General features: G+C 37.0%; 1 protein-coding gene across 1 annotated transcript in view; it reads right to left on the reverse strand.

Moving 5' to 3' along the window:
• LOC116594225 (coiled-coil domain-containing protein 7-like) overlaps positions 1-26137 on the reverse strand; it is a 247483-nt gene that overhangs the window by 20436 nt on the left and 200910 nt on the right. The window contains 4 exon segments of the mRNA XM_032349334.1: positions 3366-3485; positions 20130-20252; positions 25376-25441; positions 25444-25458. Coding sequence (XP_032205225.1) covers positions 3366-3485; positions 20130-20252; positions 25376-25441; positions 25444-25458 — 324 coding nt within the window.

Below are 26137 nucleotides of genomic sequence, written 5' to 3' on the forward strand. Positions count from 1 at the left end.
TAATCCTTGGGTCGTGTCCTGTTTTCCTGATTTTTCATGTTCCTTGGAGATTTGTGTTGCTGTCTTACATTTAAAGTAGCAGTGACCTCCTCCAGTCTTTACTAACTGCCCTCAGGAAGGACCTGCCTTTCATCAGCCCTGCTAGAAATCCTGAGGCTTTCTGGGACCTTGAATGCATATACCTGCTCAATACCTACTGCTCCATCTTGTGGCAGAGTTCTTAAGCCTGTATATTTTCTCGGATCCTGCATCATAACAGACCAAATGAAATACCTTCCCTTTTGTTTTCTCTAAGGTAGCACCACAGCTCAAGTTATGGTTTTTCTCTGGCCCAGAGAACCTGGCTTGCTTTCTGCAAGTGCTCCCTAGATGTCCACCAAAGCTTGCTGTCCCTACCACTCTCAGGAGCATGCACAGGGAGCTGGCTACAGAGTTGGGGAGGCATGTGAGATAAGCCTGTTGCTGGGGATGCCCACAAGCCAGTTGCTGGATTCTGCAAGTGAGGCTTTCCCAGCAGCTCATGAGTAGGCTTCCTGATGGAGTCCAAGCACAGCAGAAGCTACATCCCTTTAATGCTCTCTGAGAACCATATCTGCTGCTCTTTCCTACTTTCATCCCACAATTTAGTACTTTAGATGCTTTGGTGGTGTACTGCATAGCTAAGAAAGCCTGGTACTCACTCTTACTCCCTCTTTCCCTGCAAAGGGAGACATCATGGAGTGAGAAAGTCTCACTTGGTCCTGCTGCACCACTTAGGGAACAAGTGATGCACACAAAGTCAAATTGTTCCTCTTATCCAATCCAATGTATCCAAACTCATTCTTTGCTTCAACAAAGTACTGGAACTTCTAATCTGGAAACCTGGACTTGCCTCTTGTCTATGGGTGACTGCCCGAATCGGAGTTCTCCGGGTCCCTAACTGTGACAAAGAAGTGTTGAAACCATTCATGAGCTACTAGAGTCCACAGCCAGGATGGAGGTTTGTCTGCCTATTACCTGATACACAGGTGGGCAAGGTTTTTCCAGGTCCCTCGGTGTGTAATACTAGATCCCACAACTTCTACAAATGCACTTTCATTCATGGATGGGTGCCAGATTTTTGTTGTTTAGAATGGGGGAAGGGGGAAAAACAAGGGACATCTTATGCTATTGTGATGCTGAAATCAGTTGTTATATATTTGTAGTAGTTCCTTATGTCTGTCTGTATTTCATCCTAGGATCTCCCAACATCCTGGTTCATTGCTTTTTTTTTTTTTTTTTTTAAAGATTTTATTTATTTATTTGAAAGACAGAGATCACAAGTAGGCAGAGAGGCAGGCAGAGAGAGAGAGAAAGAGGGAAGCAGGCTTCCTGCGGAGCAGAGAGCCCGATGCGGGGCTCGATCCCAGGACCCTGAGATCATGACCCAAGCTGAAGGCAGCAGCCCAAACCACTGAGCCACCCAGGCGCCCCTGGTTCATTGCTTTTTTGCATGCATATTTTTATTGAGAAAATTATAGTATAATTAAAATATAATTGAATGATGAAAAAGACAACCTAACTGTAATGCGTAATTTACTGCTAGGTGAGTCTGTTTGTTGTGATTTTTTTCTGCCACCTTTCTGTAAGGGACTGGGTCCTGTGGGGACTATCCTTGTATTGCTACCGTATTCTCTCTGTGTGTGTATGTGTGTGTATTGTGCAGGAAGTCACATCATAGGACCTTCCTCTGAAAATGATTATAGATCACAAAATTGTGATCTCTGGCCCTCATGACAAATTTTAACATGAATTTGTGGGGTTCAGGAAAAAGCACATGCATTTTGCTTGGGGGGGTATCAAGAATATTTGCAACTAGAGGGAACATGGCGGTATATTGGTTTCAATAATGGCCTCAATGTATTCTTGACCACTGGTGTTCCTATCCTCACATACAACTCTGGTCTTGGCTATACGACTTTAGTAAATGGAACAAAAGTAAACAGATGCAAGCAGAAACTTCACATGTTTCTACAAGGCTTGTACGATGGGCTTGCTCACATGTTGCTCTTAGAACCTGAGGTTACAACATGGATATGCTTAAGCTAATCAGCTGGATGATGAAAGACAAGGGGCCAAGTCACCTCTTGTATCACTTGAAAAGTTTGTTTTCTCTTAGCTCCCAAACCATCCTTCCATAGTTGCTTTGTGAAATTGGATGCCGGACTCTGATAACCACATTTTTGCTTTGCCAGGTAACTCCAAATTAGGGTTAGGCAAATAAGGCACTCTAGAGAGAGATTGCAAGTTTGGAGGAGAAACAAGGGATTTGCTTCCTCCATTTGGCTACCATTGGGCTTCCTGAGAGCTTCATGTCTCTTTTCAGTTTCTGTGAACATCATCCCAGAAATGTCTCTTTATCCTAGGAGTGGAAGTTCTTTCCATGACATAAATGGTCTGTAGTTTTCGCAAGATTTGCAAAACCAGTTTTATTTAAACCTCACCAACTGAGACACTAGCAATGTCCCCTCTTCATAAGTATGTCTGAGACCCTTCTGAAAAATCAGAGATACTAGCACCCGCCAAGCCGCATATTCTACTCAGAGTCTTTATCAGCCTTAGAAGTGGCAACTTCTTCGTAACATTCCTTCATGTTATCTCAGAATTCTTTTACACTTTGCTACCCAGTTAACAACTTTATACTTAGTTAATGAGTTTTTACACTTTTGTTCTTTTTTCAGACAACTAGTGAGCTTTTTCTCTCTTGATGATCCCCAAATATATACCCCATTGTCCCAAACAACAGCTAGCCAATTGCCAGACATGTGAGTGAAGCCATTGACCACAAGGTGACCAAAGATACATATGTTAGCCAGCCAAAATCAGTCTACATTCCTAACTCCCAAATCATGAACTCTAAATCCTGCATTACTATTTTAAGTTAAATAGTTTGGGGGGTAGTTATGCAGTAAAAGAACACTAACAAATATGGAAAAAATTTAAAAAAATTAATGATTCAATAACACAGATGGACATAAATTAATCAAACAAAACACCCACCTGTATAGTTGATGGTTAGGCAGAGAAAAGTATTTTTTCCTCCACAGTTGCTAGAGAACATGTGAATTTTAATGTCATTTTAGGAAAGCAATCTAGAAATATCTTTTAACATTATAAAATCCTGGGATTTTCTCCCAAAGTACTGTGAAATATTATACTACTAGTAAAGGTACCAATTAAAGCCGTTTAATTTTCAGGTTTGCAAGGATTCACCCAAAATATTTCTAAATAAAAAGATGTAAAATGAGTAAAATGAAAAGTCATACCAAACAACCACTATACATACACACACATACACACACACACATATTATATATATATATATTTTTTTTCTTTTTTTTCTTTACCTTGACTGTCAAAGGGTGATAAATTGATCACTTTTGTTGGGAATTTACTCATTGAGATGTTCTTCGGAACTAAATCTTGTTGGTTTGAAAACATATTTTTGTTTTTAAACAAATTCATTCCTAAAATGAAAATGTTTAGAAATTAGATAGAGATCCTGAATATTCATACACTACTCTCCAAACACCATGTACTACTAGTCTTTATTTATATGTTTGTAATGTTTTCTTACCACATTTTATTGAGTGGCCACTTGCTTACTGCTCTAATTTGTATAAACTGTTTGATCATTTTCTCTTCCTTGTCTTTATTCTGTGTTCATTGATAGCATCTTCTTTCTTTAGCTTAGTGAGTATACTTACTATGCAAAAACTGCACATATTTAATGCATATATATTTTGATAAGTGTAGACATAGGCATATGCCTGCAATACCATCACCACAATCAATAAGCATACACATCACCCCCAAAAGGCTTCTCTTGTTTTCTTTTTAGGTAGATGGTAAGAAAAGTTAGCAATTTTTCTCTCTATATATTTCTCTATATATTTATCTGTCTGTGGGCATTTAGATAGTTCGCATGTCTTGGCTATTGTAAGTAATGCTGTAATGAACACAGAAGTCCATGTATCACTTTGAAAGAGTAATTTAATTTCTTTTGAATATATACCCAGAAGTGGGATTGCTGGATCACATGGTAGTTCTCTTTCTAATTTTTGAAAGAACATCTATGTTGTTTTCCATAATAGTTGCACTAGCTTTACAATCCCACCAACAATTTACAAGGGTTGCCCTTTCCCCACATCCTCACTAATATTGGTTATCACTTGTCTTCTTGATGATAAGCATTCTAACAGGTGTGGATGTTATCTCATTGTAGCTTTTTGTTGTTGTTGTTGTTAAATATAATTGTTTAGATGATTCTTTTTTTTTTCTTTTCAGCGTAACAGTATTCATTGTTTTTGCACCACACCCAGTGCTCCATGCAATATATGCCCTCCCTCTTACCCACCACCTGGTTCCGCCAACCTCCCACCCCCCACGCCTTCAAAGCCTTCAGGTTGTTTTTCAGAGTCCATAGTTTCTCATGGTTCACCTCCCCTTCCAATTTCCCTCAACTACCTTCTCGTCTTCATCTCCCCATGTCCTCCATGTTATTTGTTATGCTCCACAAATAAGTGAAACCATATGATAACTGACTCTCTCTGCTTGACTGATTTCACTCAGTATAATCTCTTCCAGTCCTGTCCATGTTGATACAAAAGTTGGGTATTCATCCTTTCTGATGGAAGCATAATACTTCATGGTGTATATGGACCACATCTTCCTTATCCATTCATCCGTTGAAGGGCATCTTGGTTCTTTCTTTTTGGCGACCATGGCCATTGCTGCTATAAACATTGGAGTACAGATGGCCCTTCTTTTCACTACATCTGTATCTTTGGGGTAGATACCCAGTAGTGCAATTGCAGGGTCATAAGGAAGCTCTATTTTTAATTTCTTGAAGAATCTCCACACCGTTCTCCAAAGTGGCTGCTCCAACTTGCATTCCCACCAATAGTGGAAGAGGGTTCCCCTTTCTCCACATCCTCTCCAACACATGTTGTTCCCTGTCTTACTAATTTTGGCCATTCTAACTGTAAGGTAGTATCTCAATGTGGTTTTAATTTGAATCTCCCTGATGGCTAGTGATGATGAACATTTTTTCATGTGTCTGATAGCCATTTGTATGTCTTCATTGGAGAAGTGTCTGTTCATATCTTCTGCCCATTTTTTGATATGATTATCTGTTTTGTGTGTGTTGAGTTTGAGAAGTTCTTTATAGATCCTGGATATCAACCTTTTGTCTGTACTGTCATTTGCAAATATCTTCTCCCATTCCATGGGTTGCCTCTTTGTTTTGTTGACTGTTTCCTTTGCTGTGCAGAAGCTTTTGATTTTGATGAAGTCCCAAAAGGTCATTTTCACTTTTGTTTCCTTTGCTTTTGGAGACATATCTTGAAAGAAGTTGCTCTGGCTGATATCGAAGAGGTTACTGCCTATGTTCTCCTCTAGGATTCTGATGGATTCCTGTCTCATGTCAAGGTCTTTTATCCATTTTGAGTTTATCTTTGTATACAGTGTAAGAGAATGGTCGAGTTTCATTCTTCCACATATAGCTGTCCAGTTTTCCCAGCACCATTTATTGAAGAGACTGTCTTTTTTCCACTGTATATTTTTTCCTGTTTTGTCGAAGATTATTTGACCATAGAGCTAAGGGTCCATATCTGGGCTCTCTACTCTATTCTCCTGGTCTTTGTGTCTGTTTGTATGCCAGTACCATGCTGTCTTGGTGATCACAGCTTTGTAGTAAAGCTTGAAGTCAAGTAACATGATGTTGCCAGTTTTGTTTTTATTTTTCAATATTTCCTTAGCATTTCGGGGTCTCTTCTGATTCCATACAAATTTTAGGATTATTTGCTCCAGCTCTTTGAACAATACCAGTGGAATTTTGATCGGAATGGCATTAAAAGTATAGATTGCTCTAGGCAGTATAGACATTTTAACAATGTTTATTCTTCCGATCCAAGAGCATGGAATGGTCTTCCATCTTTTTGTGTCTTCTTCAATTTCTTTCATGAGTGTTCTGTAGTTCTTTAGTACAGATCCTTTACCTCTTTGGTTAGGTTTATTCCCAGGTATCTTATGGTTCTTGGTGCTATAGTAAATGGAATCGGTTCTCTAATTTCCCTTTCTGTATTTTCATTGTTAGTGTATAAGAAAGCCACTGATTTCTGTACATTGACTTTGTATCCTGCCATGTTACTGAATTGCTGTATGAGTTCTAGAGGTTTGGGGGGTGGAGTCTTTTGGGTTTTCCATATAAAGAATCATGTCATCTGCGAAGAGAGACAGTTTGACTTATTCATTGCCAATTTGGATACCTTTAATTTCTCTTTGTTGTCTGATTGCTGTTGCTAGGACTTCTAATACTATGTTGAACAAGAGTAGTGAGAGTGTTCCTGATCTCAATGGGAAGGCTGCAAGCTTTTTCCCAAGGAGGATGATATTTGCTGTGGGTCTTTCATAGATAGATAGATTTCATAGATATATTTTATGAAGTTCAGGAGTTTTCTCTCTATCCCTATACCTTGAAGCGTTTTAATCAGGAACAGATGCTGGGTTTTGTCAAATGCTTTTTCTGCATCAATTGAGAGAACTATGTGGTCTTTCTCTCTTTTCTTATTGATTTGTTCTGTCACATTGATTGATTTGCAAATGCTGAACCATCCTTGTAACCCAGGGATGAATCCCACCTGGTCGTGGTGGATAATCTTTTTAATGTGCTGTTGGATCCTATTTGCGAGGATCTTGTTGAGAATCTTAGCATCCATATTCATCAGTGATATTTGTCTGAAATTCTCCTTTTTGGTATGGTCTTGGCCTGGTTTGGGGATCAGGGTAATGCTGGCTTCATAAAAAGAGTCTGGAAGTTTTCCTTCTGCTTCAACTTTTTGAAACAGCTTCAGGAGAATAGGTGTTATTTCTTCTTTGAAAGTTTGTTAGAATTCCCCAGGGAATCCGTCAGGTCCTGGGCTCTTGTTTTTTGGGAGGTTTTTGATCATTGCTTCAATCTTGTTACTAGATATCGGTCTATTCAGGTTGTCAATTTCTTCCTGGTTCAATTTTGGTAGTTTATAGTTTTCCAGGAATGCATCCATTTCATCTAGGTTGCTTAGCTTATTGGCATATAACTGTTGGTAATAATTTCTGATGATTGTTTCTACTTCCTTGGTGTTAGTTGTGATCTCTCCCTTTTCATTCATAATTTTATTAATTTGGACTTTCTCTTTTCTTTTGGATTAGTGTGGCCCATGGTTTATCAATCTTATTGATTCTTTCAAAGAACCGGCTTCTAGTTTCATTGATATGTTCTACTGTATCTCTGGTTTCTACCTCATTGATCTCTGCTCTCATCTTGATTATTTTCCTTCTTATGTGTGGAGTTGGTTTGATTTGTTGTCTCCAGTTCTTTAAGGTGTAGAGACAGCTGGTGTATTCTGGATTTTTCAATTTTTTTTGAGGGAGGCTTGGATGGCTATGTATTTCCCCCTTAGAACCGCTTTTGCTGGGGCGCCTGGGTGGCTCAGTGGGTTAAGCCGCTGCCTTCGGCTCAGGTCATGATCTCAGGGTCCTGGGATCGAGTCCCGCATCGGGCTCTCTGCTGAGTGGAGAGCCTGCTTTCCTCTCTCTCTCTCTCTGCCTGTCTCTCTGTCTACTTGTGCTCTCTCTCTGTCAAATAAATAAATAAAATCTTAAAAAAAAAAAAAAAAAGAACCGCTTTTGCTGTATCCCATAGGTTTTGGACCAAAGTGTCTTCCTCATTGGTTTCCATGAATTGTTTAAGTTCTTCTTTGATCTCCTGGTTGATCCAAACATTCTTAAGCAAGGTGGTCTTTAGCTTCCAGGTGTTTGGGTTCCTTCCAAACTTTTCCTTGTGATTGAGCTCCAGTTTCAAAGCACTGTGATCTGATAATATGCAGGGAATAATGTCAGTCTTTTGGTATCAGTTGAGCCCTGATTTGTGACCCAGTATGTGGTCTATTCTGGAGAAGGTTCCAGGTGCAGTTGAGAAGAATGAGTATTCTGTTGTTTTAGGGTGGAATGTTCTGTATATATCTATGGGTCCATCTGGTCCAATGTGTCATTCTTTATTGATTTTCTGCTTCGATGATCTATTACTGAGAGAGGCATGTTAAGATCTCCTACTATTAATGTATTCATATCAATATGACTCTTTATCTTGATTAATAGTTTTCTTATGTAATTGGCTGCTCCCATATTGGGGGCATAGATATTTACAATTGTTAGATCATCTTGGTGGATAATCCCTTTAATTATGTAGTGTCCTTCTGTATCTCTGACTATAGTCTTTAGTTTAAAATCTAATTTATCTGATATGAGAATTGCTACCCCGGCCTACTTTTGGGGCCCATTGGCATGAAAGATGCTTCTCCATCCCTTCAATTTTAGTCTAGGTGTATCTTTAGGTTCAAAATGGGTCTCTTGTAGACAACATATGGATAGGTCCTGTCGTTTTATCCAATCTTCAACCCTGTGTCATTTTATGGGTGCATTTAGGCCATTCATATTGAGAGTGATTATTGATAGTTACGTTTTTATTGACATCATGTTACCTTTGAAATCTTTCTTTCTGTAGATTGTCTCTATATTTCTGTTCAATGATATTTTTAAGATTTTTTCTCTTCTATAGAACACCCCTTAATGTTTCCTGCAGTGTCGGCTTGGTGGTTGCATAGTCTTTTAAGCCTTGCCGGTCTTGGAAACTCTTTATCTCTCCATCCATTTTGAATGTCAGACTTGCTGGATAAAGTATTCTTGGCTGCATGTTCTTCTCATTAAGTGCCCTGAATATATCTTGCCAGCCCTTTCTGGCTTGCCAGGTCTCTGTGAACAGATCTGATGTTATTCTGATGGGCTTTCCTCTGTACGTAAGGAGCTTCTTTGTCCTAGCTGCTTTCAAGAGGGTCTGCCTACAATTATAATTCTTCATTCTTACTATTAGGTGTCTTGAGGACTTTTGAGAATCTATAATCTTGGGGGGAAAGCCTTATGCCTCTAGTACATGAACCCTGGTTCCATTCGTGAGATTGGGAAAATTTTCAGGAACAACTTTTTCCACTAATCTTCTAGACTTCTTTCTTTCTCCTCCCCTTCAGGGATTCCAATAATTCTGACATTGGAATGTTTCATGGCATCATTTATTTCCCTGATTCTGTTTTCATGGCTTCTAAGCTGTTTGTTCCAGGCTTCCTCCTGATCCTTTCTCTCTGTTTGTCCTCCAGATCACTAATTCTATCTTCTATCTCAGTTACCCTCGCTTTGAGAGAATTTAGATTAGATTGGAACCCATTGAGAGTATTATGAACATCATCCCTGGTGGCTTTCAGTTCTGCCCTAATCAATTCCGTTTGGTCATCCATGGCTTTCTCCAACCTGTTGCCTGGATAACTGTTAGCCTGAATTCCATTTCTGATTTATTGTCTCTGTTGATAGCTATTAGCTCTGTTGTAGAAGGCCCATCCTCTGTATTTTTCTTCTGTTGGGCATTCCTACTCCTAGTCATTTTGGTGAGAGATGGCTGAATGGATGTAGCTGGATGTATCAACTGTGGTGCAGTCAAGGTGCATCCTGGAATGTTTCTCAGCAATCAGGATTCCCCACCCAAATGAGAGAAAAAAAGAAAAGAAAAAGAAAAGAAGAGAGAGAGAGAGAGATTGAAAAGGGAAGATAAAAGAGAAGGCTCAGCCCAAATGGGCCCTAAGGTAAGATTTATGAAGAATACAAACAAAAACAGACAAACAAGAAGACTGATAAAAGTATACAACAAGAGAAAAAAATATATATATAAGCAAAAAAAGAAGAGCCTCGTCAAAAAGAACCCCAAGTTCTATCAGGACAAACACAAATACACAGAAACACTGGTGGAAGAAAAAGATGGGAGAGTGGTTATAAGTTCTCAGTGTGGGTGAGGAAGGTTATTTTGATTCTTCCTGGATGTATCTTGATATCTTTGTTAAAGGACTCAACTTTCCTAAGTTAAAGGGAGATTCAAAATTGGTTTACCTAAAAGGGCAGCATTGATTGGGGAAAGGGGGTTATCTTGAAGTTTAACGCTATATGAATATTAGAAAATAAAAATTAAGAAAGAATAAACTAGACTAAACTAAACTAAAATTTAAAAACTTTTTAAAAATAGAAAAGCAAAGGAAAAACACAGTGTATGTATCAAAAAGTTCAGGTTAGAAGGTTATTATGGAATTTGACATACTGGACATCTCACTGTGATGGTAAATAGGTTAAAAAATTATCTATATAAAAAAATGAACCAGAATAGTGGTAATGAATTAAAAATAAAAGTTGTATCTTTGAAGTAGTGGTGGTTGTTCCCTTGTTGTCTCTTTTTTTTCCTTTTCTTGTTGGTTTTCTGGGGGAGGGGCCTGCCACATGGGTTTTCAGTCAATGATGTTCCCTGAGTTAAGTCCCCCCCGCCAAGGGGGTGGGCTCTGAGGAGACCGGTTTTTTCAGGCTTTTTTTCTCTGGAGGTTTTTATGTTTGTTCATCTGTTTTCTCTTGCCTTGACATCTTTTGATGGTTTTTGGAAGTTTAGAGGAAAGCAAACTGCACCCCGACCTCCCTCTCAGAGAGAAGCCTCAGTCTGCTCCCCTGTGGGTGCTGGAGAGCACATAAATTCCCCCTTGGCCACTGGCAGAGCAGGTTCCGAGTCACGGTCCCTGGGGATGCAGGATTTCCTGCTTGTATCCAAAACCACGGCAGCAGTGGCTGTCTGGGCAGCTCCAGACCACCAGAGATGTTCCAAGCAGCGATAGCACACTGAGATTTTCCCGCTGGCCCGGGCTGGGAGTGCCTGGTCTTTCCAGGTCCAAGAGCTCCTGGCTGGCGCCTGTGCACACCTCTCCCAGGGGAGAGTGTGGGGCGCACGTGTCTCAGGCTCTGATAGTAAGAGTGCCAGGCTGGTGCCTGCCCTCACCTCTCTCAAGGGAGCGTGTGGGCCCCGGGCGTCTCAGGCTCTGATAGCATGGCACAGTGTTCTGCTGTCTGGCAAGGCTCCCAGCCCCTCATGGGAGCCGGACCCCACACATTCTCCCATGCGCTGGTGGCTCAGGGTCCAAGACCTGGTTTCTCCTCTACACTCTCTCTGGCTCAGGGCCAGGGGAGGCTGTCCTGGGTCCAGGGACTTAAGCCCCTGTCCCTAACTGCTCTGATTCCCACATTTCCCCCCCTCCCCGCAATCCTTTGCTCTTTCTGAGTGCTTTCAACCAGACTCCAAGTTAATGCTGGTCCCCAGAGGCAGGGCACTCTCGTGTATTAGGGGTATTACTTTCCAGTTGGTCGCCTCTGGTGGCTCCCTCCCCATTTTGTTTATCTTCCGATATCAGTCCGACGTTCCCACTCTGCTTTACCTGCCCACTGGTGTCTTCTGCCCCCGTAGAGATCCAGACGTATATAATTCTGATTTCAGGCTGATTTCATGGGTGATTGGAGTTCTTTGGTAGGTAATCAGCTCACTTTAGGGTACAGATTGAAACGGTGCCTCCTCCTACTTCCCCGCCATATTGTTTCCCCCCTCTCATTGTAGTTTTGATCTGTATTTCCTTAATTAGTGATGTCAAGCACCTTTCCATTGGCTATTTGTATGTCTTCTTTGAAAAATGTCTATTTACATCCTCTCCATTTATAATAGCATTGTTTTAGTTTTGGGTTTTCTCCTCTTCTTCCCTCTTCTTCCCTTCCCCCTCTTCCTTCTCTCTCTCTCTCTCTCTCTCTCTCTTTTTTCCTACTGAGTTGTATGAGTTCCTTATTTGATATTAACTTATTATGAGATAGATGGTTTACAAGTACTTTTTCCCATTCCATAGGTTGCCCTTTCACTTTGTTGATGGTTTCTTTTGCTGAGCAGAAACTTTTTATTTTGGTGTCCCACCTGTTTTTTATTTTGTTGCTTGTGCTTTTGATACAATGTCCAAAATATTACTGCCAAGATCAATATTAAAGAGTTTTTTCCCCCCTGTTTTCTTCTTGGAGTATTGAGGTTTCAGATCTCACATAAGTTTTTAATCTATTTTAAATTAGTTTTTATTAATCATAGAAGATATGGGTTCAGTTTTATTACAGATTGCTACCCAATTTTCCAACATCATTTATGGAAGAGACCATTGTTTCACATTAAATATTCTTGTTTCCCTTATAAATTATTAATTGTCTATATATGAAGATTTATCCAAGCTCTTGATTCTGTTTTATTGGTATATGTTCTGTTTTTATGTCAGTACTATTCTGTTTTGATTATTATAGCCTTGCAATATAGTTTGAAAACAGGAAGTGTATGTAATGCCTCTAACTTTGTTCTCTCTCAGGATTGCTTTGACTATTCAGGGTCTTTTGTGTTTCCAACAAACTTAAGATTTTTTTTTCTATTTTCAGAAAATTTTCATTAAAATATTGATAGGGATTGCATTGAATCTATAGATGGCTTTGGATAGTATCAACATTTTAAAAACATTAACTTCCAGTCTATAAACCTAGGATATCATTCATTTAAGATTCTTCAATTTCTTTCATCAAAATGTTACCGTTTTTAGTGCTTAGATTTTAACCTTTTTAAAATGTATTCCCTAAGTACTCTATTGTTTTGATGTCATTGTGACTGAGACAATTGTCCTTATTTCTATTTCAGATATTTTATTGTTAGTGTATAGGAATGCAACTGATTTCTGTATGTTGATTTTGCATCCTTTGACTTTACTGCTTTCATTTAGTAGTCCTAAAAGTTTTGTGGTAGAATCCTTGGGATTTTCTCCATATAATATCACATCATTTGCAAACTTCACTTTTTCTTTTTCAATTTGGATGCGTTTCTTTTTCTTGCTTAATTTCTCTAAGATTTCCAGTACTAAATTGAATAGGAATGATGAGAATGGGCACCTTTATCCTGATCTTAGATGAAAATCTTTAAGTCTTTTGCTTATAGACTTGTCATGTATGACCTTTATTTTGTTGAGATATGTTCCTTCTATATCAAATTTATTGCAAGTTTTTATAAGATGGTAAACTTTTTCAAATGCCTTTTCTTATCTATTGAGATGATCATGTGATTTTTACATCATTTTGTTAATGTGGTGTTATATATATAATGACTTACATATGTAGATCCACCTTAGCAACTCACAGATAAATCTCAATTGGTCACAGAATATTACCATTTTAATGTTCTGTTGAGTTTGTTTTGCTGGAATTTTGTTGAGGATTTTTGTGTCAATTGTCATCATGGATATTATTTATTATCTAGGCTTTTAGTTTTCTTTTCTTTAGTGTCCTTAACTGGTTTTGGTATCAGGGTAATGTTAACATTATAAAATGAGTTTGAGAGAATTCTTTTCTGTTTAATTTTTGGGAAGCATTTGAGAAGGATTGGCATTAATTATTCTTTACATTTTTGGTAGAATTGACTAGTGAAATCATCAAAAGTGAAAGTGAGGTACTCAAGTCTCTAGGTCTGAATTTTTCTTTGATGGGTGGTTTTTGGCAAATGATTCAATCTCCTTATCATTATTGGTCTGTTCAGATTTTATATTTCTTTACAATTAAGTCTTTGTAGATGATATGTTTCTAGGAATTTTTCCATTTCTTCTAGGTTATCCAATTTTTTAGTTTACAATTGCTCCCTGTATCTCATAATCTTTGAGTCTCTCTAGTATCATTTGTAATGTCTACCCTTTCATTTCTGACTTTTGATTCTTTCTTTTTTCCACTTTGTCTTAGCCCAAGTTTTGTCAATTTTATTTACTTTTTTACAAAAAATCTTGGAACACTGAAAAAATAAAATAAAATAAAAATAAAGAGTACTTCTTTAACTCCTTAAAAAAACCACTTCTTATCATCATTGATCTTTTTATTATTTTTTTGGTTTTTATTTCTATTCTGTTCTTTACTATTTCCTTATTTGTGCTAACTTTGGGCTTAGTTTTTTCTTCTTTTACACTTCCTTGTGATGAAAAGTTGTTCACTTGATAGCTTTCTTTTTTTGTCACGTAGATGTTTATCTCTATAAACTTGCCTCTTAGAATTGCTTTTGCATCATCCTTAAGTTTTGGTGTATTGTGTTTCTATTTTCATTTATCCCAAGTTATTTTTTTTTTATTTTACATTTTATTTATTCTTTGACCTATTGGTTGTCTAGGAGTGTGCTGTTTAATTTACATATATCTGTGAATTTTCCTGTTTTCATCCATTTATTGATTTCTAATTTCATACTACTTTAGTTAGAAAAAATACTTGGTAAGATTTTAATCTTCTTAGATATACTAAAACTTGTTTTATTACCTGTCATATGATCTTTCCTGGAAAATGCTGTGTGTGAATTTGGGAAGGAAAGAGAATGTGTATTGTGTTTCTGTTGTATGGAGTGTTTGATATGTCTGTTAGATCCATTTGGTCTAAAGTATTGTTCAAGGTCAATGTTTCCTCATTGATTTTCTGTCTGGATGATCTATGCCTGGATGATGTTGAAAATGAGGTGCTGAATTCTCCTACTATTACTGTATTGTTGTCTATTTCTCCCTTCATATCTGTTAGTATTTGCTTCTTACACTTAGGTGTCTGATATTGGGTGCATAAAATTCATGATTATTACATCCTCCTAATGAATTTGTACTCTTAATAATATATAACTCCCTTTTTTGGTCTCTTGTTACACTTCTGAGCTTAAGTCTATTTTGTCTGATTTGTCTAATTTTGTTTCCACTTGTATGGCATACTTATCCATTCCTTCACTTTGACCCTACATGTGTCCTTGAGTATTAGCTAACCATGGATGAGTGTGTTTATTTTTTGGATCTCAGTTCTGTTCATTTGGTGTGTGTGTCTGTTTTTATGCCAGTACCAACTGTTTTGATTACTATATCTTTATAATACAGCTTAAAATAAGAAAGTGTGATGTCTCCAGCTATGTTCTTTTTCAGAATTGCTTTGACTATTAAGGTATTTATGATTCTATATAAATTTAAGGGTTTTTTTTCCAATTCTGTAAAAAAAAAAAAAGCCATTGGAATCTTGATAGGAATTGCATTGACTCTATAGATGGCTTTGGGTATTATGGACATTTTGACAATATTAATTCTTCCAATTCATGAACATAGGATAATTTTGCCACTTATTTTTTTCTTTTTCAATTTCTTTCATTAATTTTTATAGTTTTTAGTATAGGTACATTTCACCTCCTGGGTTAAACTTATTCCTAAGTATTTAATTTTCTTGATTCTATTGTAAATGGAATTATTTTCTTTATTCCTTTTTCAGATAATTTGTTGTTAGTATATAGAAGCGCTATGGATTTTTGCATGTTAATTTTGCATCCTGCAACTTTATTGAATTCATTGATCTAACATTTTTTTTGGTTGAGTTTTTAGCAAAGAATTAGTCTTCCTATCTGAGTGGAGCAGGAGAACTGGCTTCAGAGGTGGCAATCCTGTGCCCATTTCCCTGGCCAAATAGGGCCACTGGTTTTGCTCTGCCAAAGACCAGTTCTGCCTGTTGTATTCTCTGTTCAAGTGTTTCGGGGCTATAGAGCCTCTAACTACTCTGTTTAGGCTTTCTGGTTAGGCTGGGCCAGGAGCTGTACTCAGCAGTGGGTGAGACTATGTGAATGAGCTCCCTGCCAAGGCAGAATGGGCAGGCTAGCCTCAAGCAGCCTCCCTGATGCTCCCAATCAGGCTTTCCGGTTGGTACAGCAGTTGGTATGGCTACAATTTAGTTCCTTTGCCTGAGAAAAATAGGGAAGCGGACTCCAAGTCCATCAAGGCTCTTTGTGATCTTGACTCTAATTAACTTGGTCCCCATAATCTGGCCAAATAATACCACTGTCTTTCCTCTGCAAATAATCAGCCCCATCTGCTGTAATCTACTCAATTTGTGTTGGGCCACACAGCTTCCAGGTGTTCTACCAGTTTTTCTTGGTAATTTAGTGCAAGGAGATATACTCAATAGTGAACAATGCTGACTCAACTCCGCCATCTGAGCAGTAGTAGACCAAGCTCCAGGGCTAGCAAGACTCTTTTTTTCAAAACCCAAATCATACAGACCTGAATCTCACCACATTTCCTGGTGAGATTATGCCCACATCTTGTCCTCTGCAGATAAGCAAAACCTGCTGGTTGGGACTACTACATTTTCGTACTGCTGGTAGGAACTCAGTCTGTCAAGGTCTGAGTGTTGGTTTTTGCAAGCACTTCCTTCCTTCCCTGTAATAGATTCCCCATGGTCAAGTCCCATGGATTACTCCACAGCCCCCATGGTATGAGACCAAGTGGGGGCTCCCAAGAGATGAGACACAATGCTAGAGGAGCCAGATGTCCCACCTAGGTTCTTTTTTTCCAACTGAAGACCTTGGGGGCTCAGGGGAAATCTCACAGTGTGGCACTCCAATGGGCATGGGAGAGGGGCAATAGGGTCAGTGTATAGCCACTTCTCCTACCTCTCTAATGCAGTCTGTCTGGTCTCTGTGATGTGGAGAGGGGGGTGCTTCAGCTTATCCTAATGTTCTAAGATTTTTCCCAAGGGTGTCTGTCCATGAATAGATTTCAGTTTTTCTTCTTGTTTGGGGGACTATGGTCAGGAATGACCTATGTTACAATTTTGGTGTGCCACTCCTCCTCCCACCTTTTATATTTCTGATGCCATAATTTACCTTTGTTTGTTTTGCATATTCATTAACAAATTACTGTAGCTGTAGTTATTTTTAATACTTTTCTCCTTTAATCTTTATGGTAGTTAATATGTTATCGTACTGCAGTATAAGAGTATGCTGAATTTAACTATATAAATATATTGTCTTTACTAGTGTGCTGTATGCTTAAATATCACACGACAATTAGTGTCCTTTCATTTCAGCTTGAAGAACTTCCAGGATTTCTTATAAGGCAGTTTCAGTGGTGATGAACTCACTTAGCCTCTATTTCTTTTTGAGTCTTACTGCGCCTTCATTTCTGGTGGACAACTTTGCCTGGTAAAGTATTCATTTTAGGGAGTTTCTTTCAACACTTGAATCTATCATCCCACTGTTTTTTGGACTGCAGTGTATTTGCAGAGATTGCTTCTAATGCTTGAGAGGATTCCCACATATGAGATAAATATTTTCCTCTTGCTGCTTTTAAAATTCTGTCTTCGTATTTGATTTTATACAGTTTTATTATATTATGTATTGGCAAATATTATTGTAGATTGAAACTTTGCAGTGATTTCTTAGCTTTTGAACTTGGATATTCAAATATCTCCCCAGATTTGGGAAATTCTCACGCATTATTTCTTTACATAAGCTCTGCCCTTTTCTTCTTCTGTGATTCCAATCATTCACATATTAGTTAGATTATTGGTGTTCCATAGTTCATATAGTCTTCATTAATTTTTTATTTTCTCTTCTTTGTATAATTTGAATACTGTCTTCTACTTTACAAATATTTTCTCCTGCTGGATTGGCTATCAACTCTGGAGTTTGTTTGATTCTGCTTTATGATCTCTATCCTTCTGTTATACTTCTCATTTTGTGTATTCTTTTCTTGCTTCTGTTGATCTGACTTTTGTGTTTTCTTGTAGCTCAGTGAGCTTCTTTAAAACAGCTATTTTGAATTCTTTATCAGTTAAATTGCAAATCTCCAATTCTTTGGGGCTATTGGAAAATAATGTATTTCTTGCATGGTTTAATGTTTACTTGATTTTTTTATGTTCCTTGACGTTCTCTCTGTTTTCATTGCATTTTAAAAAGTAGTCACCTCCTCCAGGTTTACTGACTGGTTTCCAGAGGGAAATCTCTTCTTTCAGCCCTGCTAGGAATTCTGATGTTTTTTCAGACCATTCAATGGGTATGCCTGCTCTACACTTTGTGCTTTTTGTTTGTTTGTTTTGATGGTAGATTCTTAAGCCTTCTTTCTGTGCTGCCAAGACAGGTTGGTTGCTGAGAGCCTCCTTTTTGCTTTCCTTATGGCAGTGCTGAGTGCTCAAGTTTATGGTTTCTTCCAGGTCAATTTTCTGGGGGTGTTTACTATCTGTCTAAGTTCACTCTTATTGCTGTTGGGAGCATGCAGAGGAAGCCAGCCACAAGGTGGATTTTATGGGGGTGAGACACATGGAGTGTTGGAGGTGCTGTGGACCAGGTTGCGGGAATCCACAGGTGAAGTGTTTTCAGCAGCTGATGTGTGGGCCTCCAGAGTCCTTTGACACAGTTAGCTGTTACTTCTCTTCTACACATTCAGTTCTGAACCTTGGTGGCTGTTATCTCAGCCACTCTTTGAACGCTAGGTCATGTGACTTATGACTCAGTTCTCTGGATGAGATAAGAGAAAAATAGGTCTTTTTGGCAGTACTCACTCACATGCTGGGTACTCACTCACATACCCACTTTTTCCCACAGGAGATATCTTGGGATGAAAAGGGCTCTCTTTGCACTGAAGTATGCTGCCTGAAGAAGGAGTGGTGTAGGTAAAGTCAAAACTGCTCCTTTTACCCTCTATCCTATATCTAATCTCAGATTTTGTTGTTGTTCCAACAGTGTGTTAGGACTTCTCTGCTGGACTCCTGGATTTCAACAAAGCCTCTCCCATATGTGGATAATCATCAAATTGGTTCTCTTTTCACAGGGGGTAGATGGTAAAAGCAAAACAAAACAAAACAAAAACCCACACAAAACTCCTACAATATTGATGTCATCACTGTAATCTTCTTCTTGCCAAGTATTTTATAGGAAATGTCACTTACTACTTTTATTTCTCTGATATATCCAATTATGTCAAAGTCCTTTTTAGAAATCTTTCTCCCTTCTCATTGAGAAAGGTTCTTCTTTGTAGCATTTTGATGCAGTAGTATTTTTAGTATTGCAAATGTAAATGTACAAAAAGCTCTTCTTCCTCTTCCGAGGTAAATTAGAATAATTAGCAGCAAAGCCCTCACTATTTTTTACCTGATATGGACGGTGGCATACACAGTTTTTGTCTGTAAGCACAGAGTATTTTATTCTCAGTATCTTCCTTAATTTTCCTTATCCAAATCCTGTCATAGTTGAACCAGAATATTCATTTCCGTATTTGACTTATACTGTACATTTAGAAGGATGCATTTATAAAGATTCCTTTGATAATTAGAGCTCTATACATAAACCACTGTTTCCCCCCCCTCACCAATTTAATTGTTTATCAATTTTTTTACAAACCCTATTGATTTAAAGTAACGTGCTATTGCAGAACACTTCCATTAAAACAAATAATTATAAGCCTCATATTATTTAATCATTGGCTAAGATTAAACTGAAACCATACACTGAGAGGCTTAGTAAGAGACTGTAATTGAGGAAAATAAAATGCTGTTGACAGGATTTATTTCAGAAGCCATAATTCCAAGCTAGTCTTTCACGTTTGTCAAATATAAGTAAAAGCTGGGGAGGATTCTAAGTCCATTAAAGATGAAATCCTTAATATATGTTAAGGTAATGGCCCTATACTGTCAAATTTGTGTTTTATCCTTCATCATGCTTTCATGAGAGTATCAAGACTAAATTATTTGAATGAAAATATTTTGGCATATCCTGGTATTAAAAATTGAATATAATTTTGAAAGCAGGTGGTACAGAAGACTAGCTACATCAGATGAACTTTCTAACTAACATGCTAGATTAAAAAGAATGTATTTTAAAAAGTATTGCTGAAATGACATAAAAATATGCTCAGGAAACCAAAAGAAGTAAAACATTTAACTTGCAGATTCCTGAAAATAGGGGTGTGTGTGTGTGGTGTGTGTGTGTTGTGTGTGTGTGTATTTTGGTGTACACATTTTTGTAAAATTAACTGACCTATAAGAATAATGCAGGAAATTGGGGAGAATACAAGAGGTAATTTTTCCACAATAAAAAAAAAATAAAAAAGAGGGCACAATCAAGTATTTCAGGAAATACATTATGTATGGCTTATGATGGCATACATAAGAACTGAGAAAAAATGGAATGAGATTGTAACAGATTATAAAAATGGAATGAGATTATAATAGCACAGAATGGAAACCATTAGAATCTTATATATTTTATATTAGTGTTACATATTTTCTGAAAGCTTAAAATATTTCATAAAAAGTAAAATGAAAAAGCGTACTACAGAAAGTATTCTAGATAATTAGGTACTATTTTACATTGCTATATCTTTTACCTTGATTGTCAAAAGATGAAAAACTGATCCTGTTTGTTGAGACTTTCTGTGGTGTGATGTCACTGGTGAAAAAATCTTCTTTATGTTGTGGGGACATATAACTGTCTTTAAACAAATTCACACCTAAAACAATTTTTAAAAAATTCACAAAGACATTATGACTATTTAAATAATACCCTCCAGTCTCCATGTAGTAGTCCTTATTTCTGCATTTGTAATCTTTTCATGTTTGAGTGGTCACTTGTCTATGATTCCGATTTCTATAAAATTCTTCATTTTCTCTCCTTTTTTCTGTATTCTTAGATAACATCTTCCTTAATCTTGACCTTTAATCAAACCTATTTTATCTTAAATGTGAATATTAATTTTTGTATATGATCTATAATCTTCTTTCAACTCTTTTCTTCATAAAAATTTCTCTTAAATTTTGTTTAGAAGATTTGTAAATTAACAATAAATAAACACAGATTAGGTAACTAAATTAATTTTGTTCTTAAAGGACATGGTATTTTAAACTAAATGTAGATGAGAATACTTCATCAGGAAGACTGAAGCAAACTAATTCAAAGTACCTAAAAAAATAGTCTGGGGACGCCTGGGTGGCTCAGTTGGTTAAGCAGCTGCCTTCGGCTCAGGTCATGATCCCAGCGTCCTGGGATCGAGTCCCACATCGGGCTCCTTGCTCCGCAGGGAGCCTGCTTCTCCCTCTGCCTCTGCCTTCAATTCTGTCTGCCTGTGCTCTCTCTCTCTCTGACAAATAAATAAATAAAATCTTAAAAAAAAAATAGTCTGAAGATTAAAGATGGAAAAGTGACTCTTTACAATTTATCAGATTTGTTAGAGTAAGACACAAAATAAATTAACTGCTTGATTCAAATAATTTCATTTCTATACCACCTTAGTTATAATCTCTTTGAGTAAATCATTTTTATTTGATTCATTTTTTAAATTTTATTTTAATTTCAGTTCACATAACTGATTGAAACTAACAGTGTTAGTTTCAGGTGTACAATATAGTAATTTAACAATTCCATATAACACACTGTGTTCATCATTACAAATACACTCCTTAATCCCCATCACCTACTTCTCCCCTCCTCCTACCCTACTCCCCTCTGGTAACCATCAGTTTGTTCTCTAGAGGTAAGAGTCTGTTACTTGGTTTGTCTCTCTCTGTCTCCTTTTTTTCCCATTGCTCATTTGTTTCTTGAATTCCACATGAGTGAAGTCATATGGTATTTTGTCTTTTTCTGACCTTTTTCACTTAGAATTATACGCTCTAGTTTCATCCATGTTGTACCAAATGGAACTAAAAATGGATTAAAGACTTAAATGTGAGACTTGAAACCTAGAAATCCTAGAAGAGAGCTTAGGAAGTAATGTCTCTGACATTGGATGAGGCAACATTTTTCCAGATATGTCTCCTGAAGCACAGAAGCATTGCTAGTACATCAAAATGAAAACTATTGCTAATACATCAGAATGAAAAGCTTCTGCACAGTGAAGGAAACAATCAATAAAATTAAAGGTAACCTGCTAAACAGGAGAAGATATTTGATTATTTTTAGCTACTTTTTTTTTCAGGAATAGAATTTTGATATAATTAAATAAATAAAACATTCAAAAGCAAAGCTTCAGAAATCTTGCTTTAATCTTAAATTTCAATAGGAATGCCTATTTTGTTGCTTTTATGTGAGGATTCAGCTATTTCTGAATTCTAGATTTCAGCATCGTTTCTGCAAAAATTCATGACTACAGTATTTCTTGCACCTAAGAGGAATGTATTGGTCACCTGGGTGGCTCAGGTGGTTCAGTTCAGTGTCTGACTCTTGATTTCAGCTCAGGTCATGATTTCAGGGTTGTTAGATTGAGGTCCTCCCCCCAGCCCCATACTGGGTTCTACACTGAGCATGGAACCTGTTTAAGATTCTCTCTCCCTCTACCCCTTCTCCCCTCACGTGTACACATGTGCGTGAACACTCTCCCTCTCTCTCTAAAAAAAGAGAGAGAGAGAGAGAAATGTATCTAACATTGTTACTCCAGGATCAGAAGCTGTAGTGTTGTCTTTGAATTATATAACACAGCTATATAACTACTCCAGTAGAGATGTAAATCCACATGCCAACTTTATATGCAGGTATATGGTAAACCAATGAAATAACTGTTATAATGTTCTTCTCAAACTCATCAACTAGCCTTTTTCACTTTTTCAAATTTAAAGCAACTTTCCTTTCTAAGCCAGAAATAGAAAGTGAGTAGAAGAGTAGTAAGAAATATTACACCAAGTATTTTCCAAGGTCACTAGAGCACTGGATTTTATCGCTTACTTTGTAAATATGTTTTAAAACTAATAATATCTAACTAATGTTCTATTGATAGTAAATACCAGAGTTTACTTAATTACAAAAGGAAATTCATGGAGATTTTTACCCATATATAACAAATAATTAAATAATTAAATTTAATTGTCATTAAAGATCCATACCTAATTAAATCCCCAAAATGACATAAACCATAAATATTAGACTTAAAAAAATACTTGTTCTTACCAGGGTGACTTTTAAGTTCTGTACTGATTTCACCAGTTATTTTTTCTCCTCCAGCAGTATATGTCAATTGTTCTACATCAGTCTCTATAGACCAAAAAGAAAAAAAAAATCCAAACTCTTTATAAGGTAAGCATTAATGTGTGGTCGTGTATGTGTGTGTGTCTGTGTGTAGTACAAACTTGATCAGCATATATTCTTATAGAAGAAGAGAAAAATGCAATGTCTAAATTGCACAATAAAAAATGTCATAGAATTTGAAGGGCTCTCAGCAATCATATAAACCTCATTATAATGAGCCTCAGAGGGGCACCTGGATGGCTCAGTCAGTTAAGCATCTGCCTTTGACTCAGGTCATAATCCCAGGTTCCTAGGATTGAGCCCCGCATCAGGCTCCCTGCTCAGCTCAGCTCCCTGCTCAGGCTCCCTCTCTCACTCCCACTGCTTGTGTTCCTTCCCTTGCTGTGTGTCCCTCTCTCAGATAAATAAAGTCTTAAAAAAAAAATAAGGCTCAGAAATGTTTAGGGATTTGATCAAGAAAACATATCAAGATGATGACAAAACTGATGCACAAACTGACATCCCCTAATTCCTTAACCAGTGTTTTTTTGCTAACAAAATGTTAGTAACTTGGAAGTTATATTAACATAAATTTCTCAAGATGATTTACATTTTTTACAAAATTTATGTTAATAATATAACTTCCAAGTTTATGCTAAAAGAATATTCATACTGTAGGATATACAACTGAGATGGAACATAACATTTTTGTTCATAGTTCAAGTTATAAACCATAGTCCCACATCAGGAAAAGTTACTATGAGGCATAAATTTTGACTCTCTTGACTATTTTATGTTATTTTAAGGTTATATGTAAATCAAGTGGGCATCAGTGATGTAGAATCTAGTAAGATATTCTGTGGTCTAAAGAGAAAGTGCCTATCAGTTCCCTTGTAGTTGGGGAAAGGAATATGAATGAATTGAATTTGCCGTAGTGCCAGTATTGTGATTGCATACCATTTTATTTTTTATGTGATTTTAACATTTGCTGGATTTAGAAACTATTAATGAGGTCGTAAAAGAGGAAAGACACATGAAAGATATTAAAAAGGAATTTACATCAAATCAAAAAGAAGATAATTAGAATTGGTGACTTGGGCCAAATAATGAAACTAATGTTTTGTGAATGAAAGTTGGTTATTGGAGAGTGTGTATTAGGGACTGGAAACCTGTCATGAACCTGAATCCATAAGGTGGGTCTTGCTTTGTTGTATGCGCTGAGACTATGAATAAACTGTTAAAGGTTGTACTATGACTTTTGGACCCCAATATATATTCACCACAACCTAAGAAGAGGTGGAACCAGCCTGGGTATCTCACCAAAAAAGAACCACAAAAAATAAGGGTTGGATGCAACAACTTTCAATAAGCACATAATGACATTTGTTAAAGCAAAATGATATAGAGAAAATGCAAAATGGGTTGTTAAGTAGAAGATATATTTGAGGCTCTCTAGTTGTGTCTGCAGTTGGCATAAGTAAGACTGAATGGTTCATTTGGAATGAGTGTGAGGAGATTCTTAAATAAGGAGACATCGAGAACATTTCACAGCAGATAGGATTAAAAACTGAGGGGGAAAGGTATGTCCTAGAGAAATTTATAATCTAGTTAAGAATTGGTTTCTGAGATGCCCTTCAACAGATAAATGGATAAAGAAAATGTGGTACATATATACAATGGAATATTTTTCAGCCATCAGAAAGGATGAATACCTACCATTCACATCAGCATGGATGGAACTGGAGGGTGTTATGTTAAGTGTAGTAAGTCAATCAGAGAAAGACAGTTATCATATGGTTTCACTCATATGTGGAACATAATCAGTATCATGGAGGAACATAGAGGAAAGGAGGGAAATCTGAAGGGGAAGATATCAGAGAGGGAGACAAACCATGAGAGACTATGGGCTCCAGGAAACAAACTGAGGGTTTCAGAGGGGAGCAGGAGGTGATAAGGGTGTAAAACAAGGTGATGAGTATTAAGAAGAGTATGTGTTGTGATGAGCACTGAGTCTTATATGCAACTAATGAATCATTGAATACTACATCAAAAACCAATGATGTGCTATACAGCGGCTAACTGAACATAATAGATAAAATGTCTCCTCCTTCACAACACCCTCTTCTGCCAGGACAAGAGGCAGTAATATAAACTATGAACTATATGACAAAACTAAAGATTTCTACTTCACCAGAGATATAAATTTGTTTTATATTTAAATCATACAGAGAGAATTAGTAACTAATGAAATAACTATCTTCTAAATTCCTCTACTTATCCATTTCATAAGCTAGAATTTCTGCTTTGCAAATACAAAGCAACTATCCTATGTAGCCTGAAAAAAGAAAGAGAGGAGAGCAGCTTTTGAAATGCTTCCATCAAGCATATTCCAAGCTCAATTTCGTGTCAGGTTTTTGTGAGGATCACATTTAATGGATGGGTTCTAAAACCTGTAATAGGTGACTAATTGTCCATTTATAGTAACTGCTAGAAATTCCACTAACTACAGGAGGGACTTTACAAAGATGTTTAAAATGTAATAATAGCACATAGATTCTATAGTCCTTTAAAAGATCCAAGTTTAAACTCCAGAAGAAATAAATAAACCCTTAAATAGACTTGAAATAGTTTTGTTCTTACCAGCATGACTCTTTGACTGTGTCTTGATCTCCTTCTTTAGCATACCTCTTTCCATAGCACCTAGGAGGGCTCTGCATCAATCTCTATAGAAATAAACAGTTTCAAAACACTTTTGTAAGGTAAATGTTAACAGATGTGTGTTTATGTGTCTAGTGTCCTTCTATTTGACATTTCTTATTATAGGAGGAGAATTATAATGAAATATCTGGGTTGTAGAAACATAATAACTTAAAATCTGAAGAGCTGTTAGTAAACAGGTAAACCTCACTATACTGAAGCCTAGAGATGTTTTAGTGATTTGACCAAAGGTCACGTATCTGGGTAATGACCAAATTGATGCACACACTGTTGTTTTTTCTAGGGCTTTAACCAGAAAACATACAGTCTTTTGCAAATTTAAATAATCTCAAAGCATTTAACTTAATAGTATGACTTCCATGTACATTTAAAAAACACATTCATAAAAAACAAAACAAAACAAACAAAAAAACAACACATTCATATGGTAGGGATATACCTAGTGAGGGAGGACTTAACAGTTTTTTCCCAGGTCAGTTTACAAACTATGGTTAGTGGAGTCACAGATATTACTGTGAGGCAGAAATTCTTTGACTTGTCCAGGAGTATTAGGCTATGTCACTTTAAATCAAGTAGGCATTAGTGATGAAAAGAATAACAAATAATACACAGAATGAGATAAAGTGCTCTCTCAAGGTCATCTTAGCATGTACACCTTCTAGCTGGGGAGGAGGAAATGGGTAA

Source organism: Mustela erminea, chromosome 6, assembly GCF_009829155.1.
Source record: "Mustela erminea isolate mMusErm1 chromosome 6, mMusErm1.Pri, whole genome shotgun sequence".
Lineage (NCBI taxonomy): Eukaryota > Metazoa > Chordata > Mammalia > Carnivora > Mustelidae > Mustela > Mustela erminea.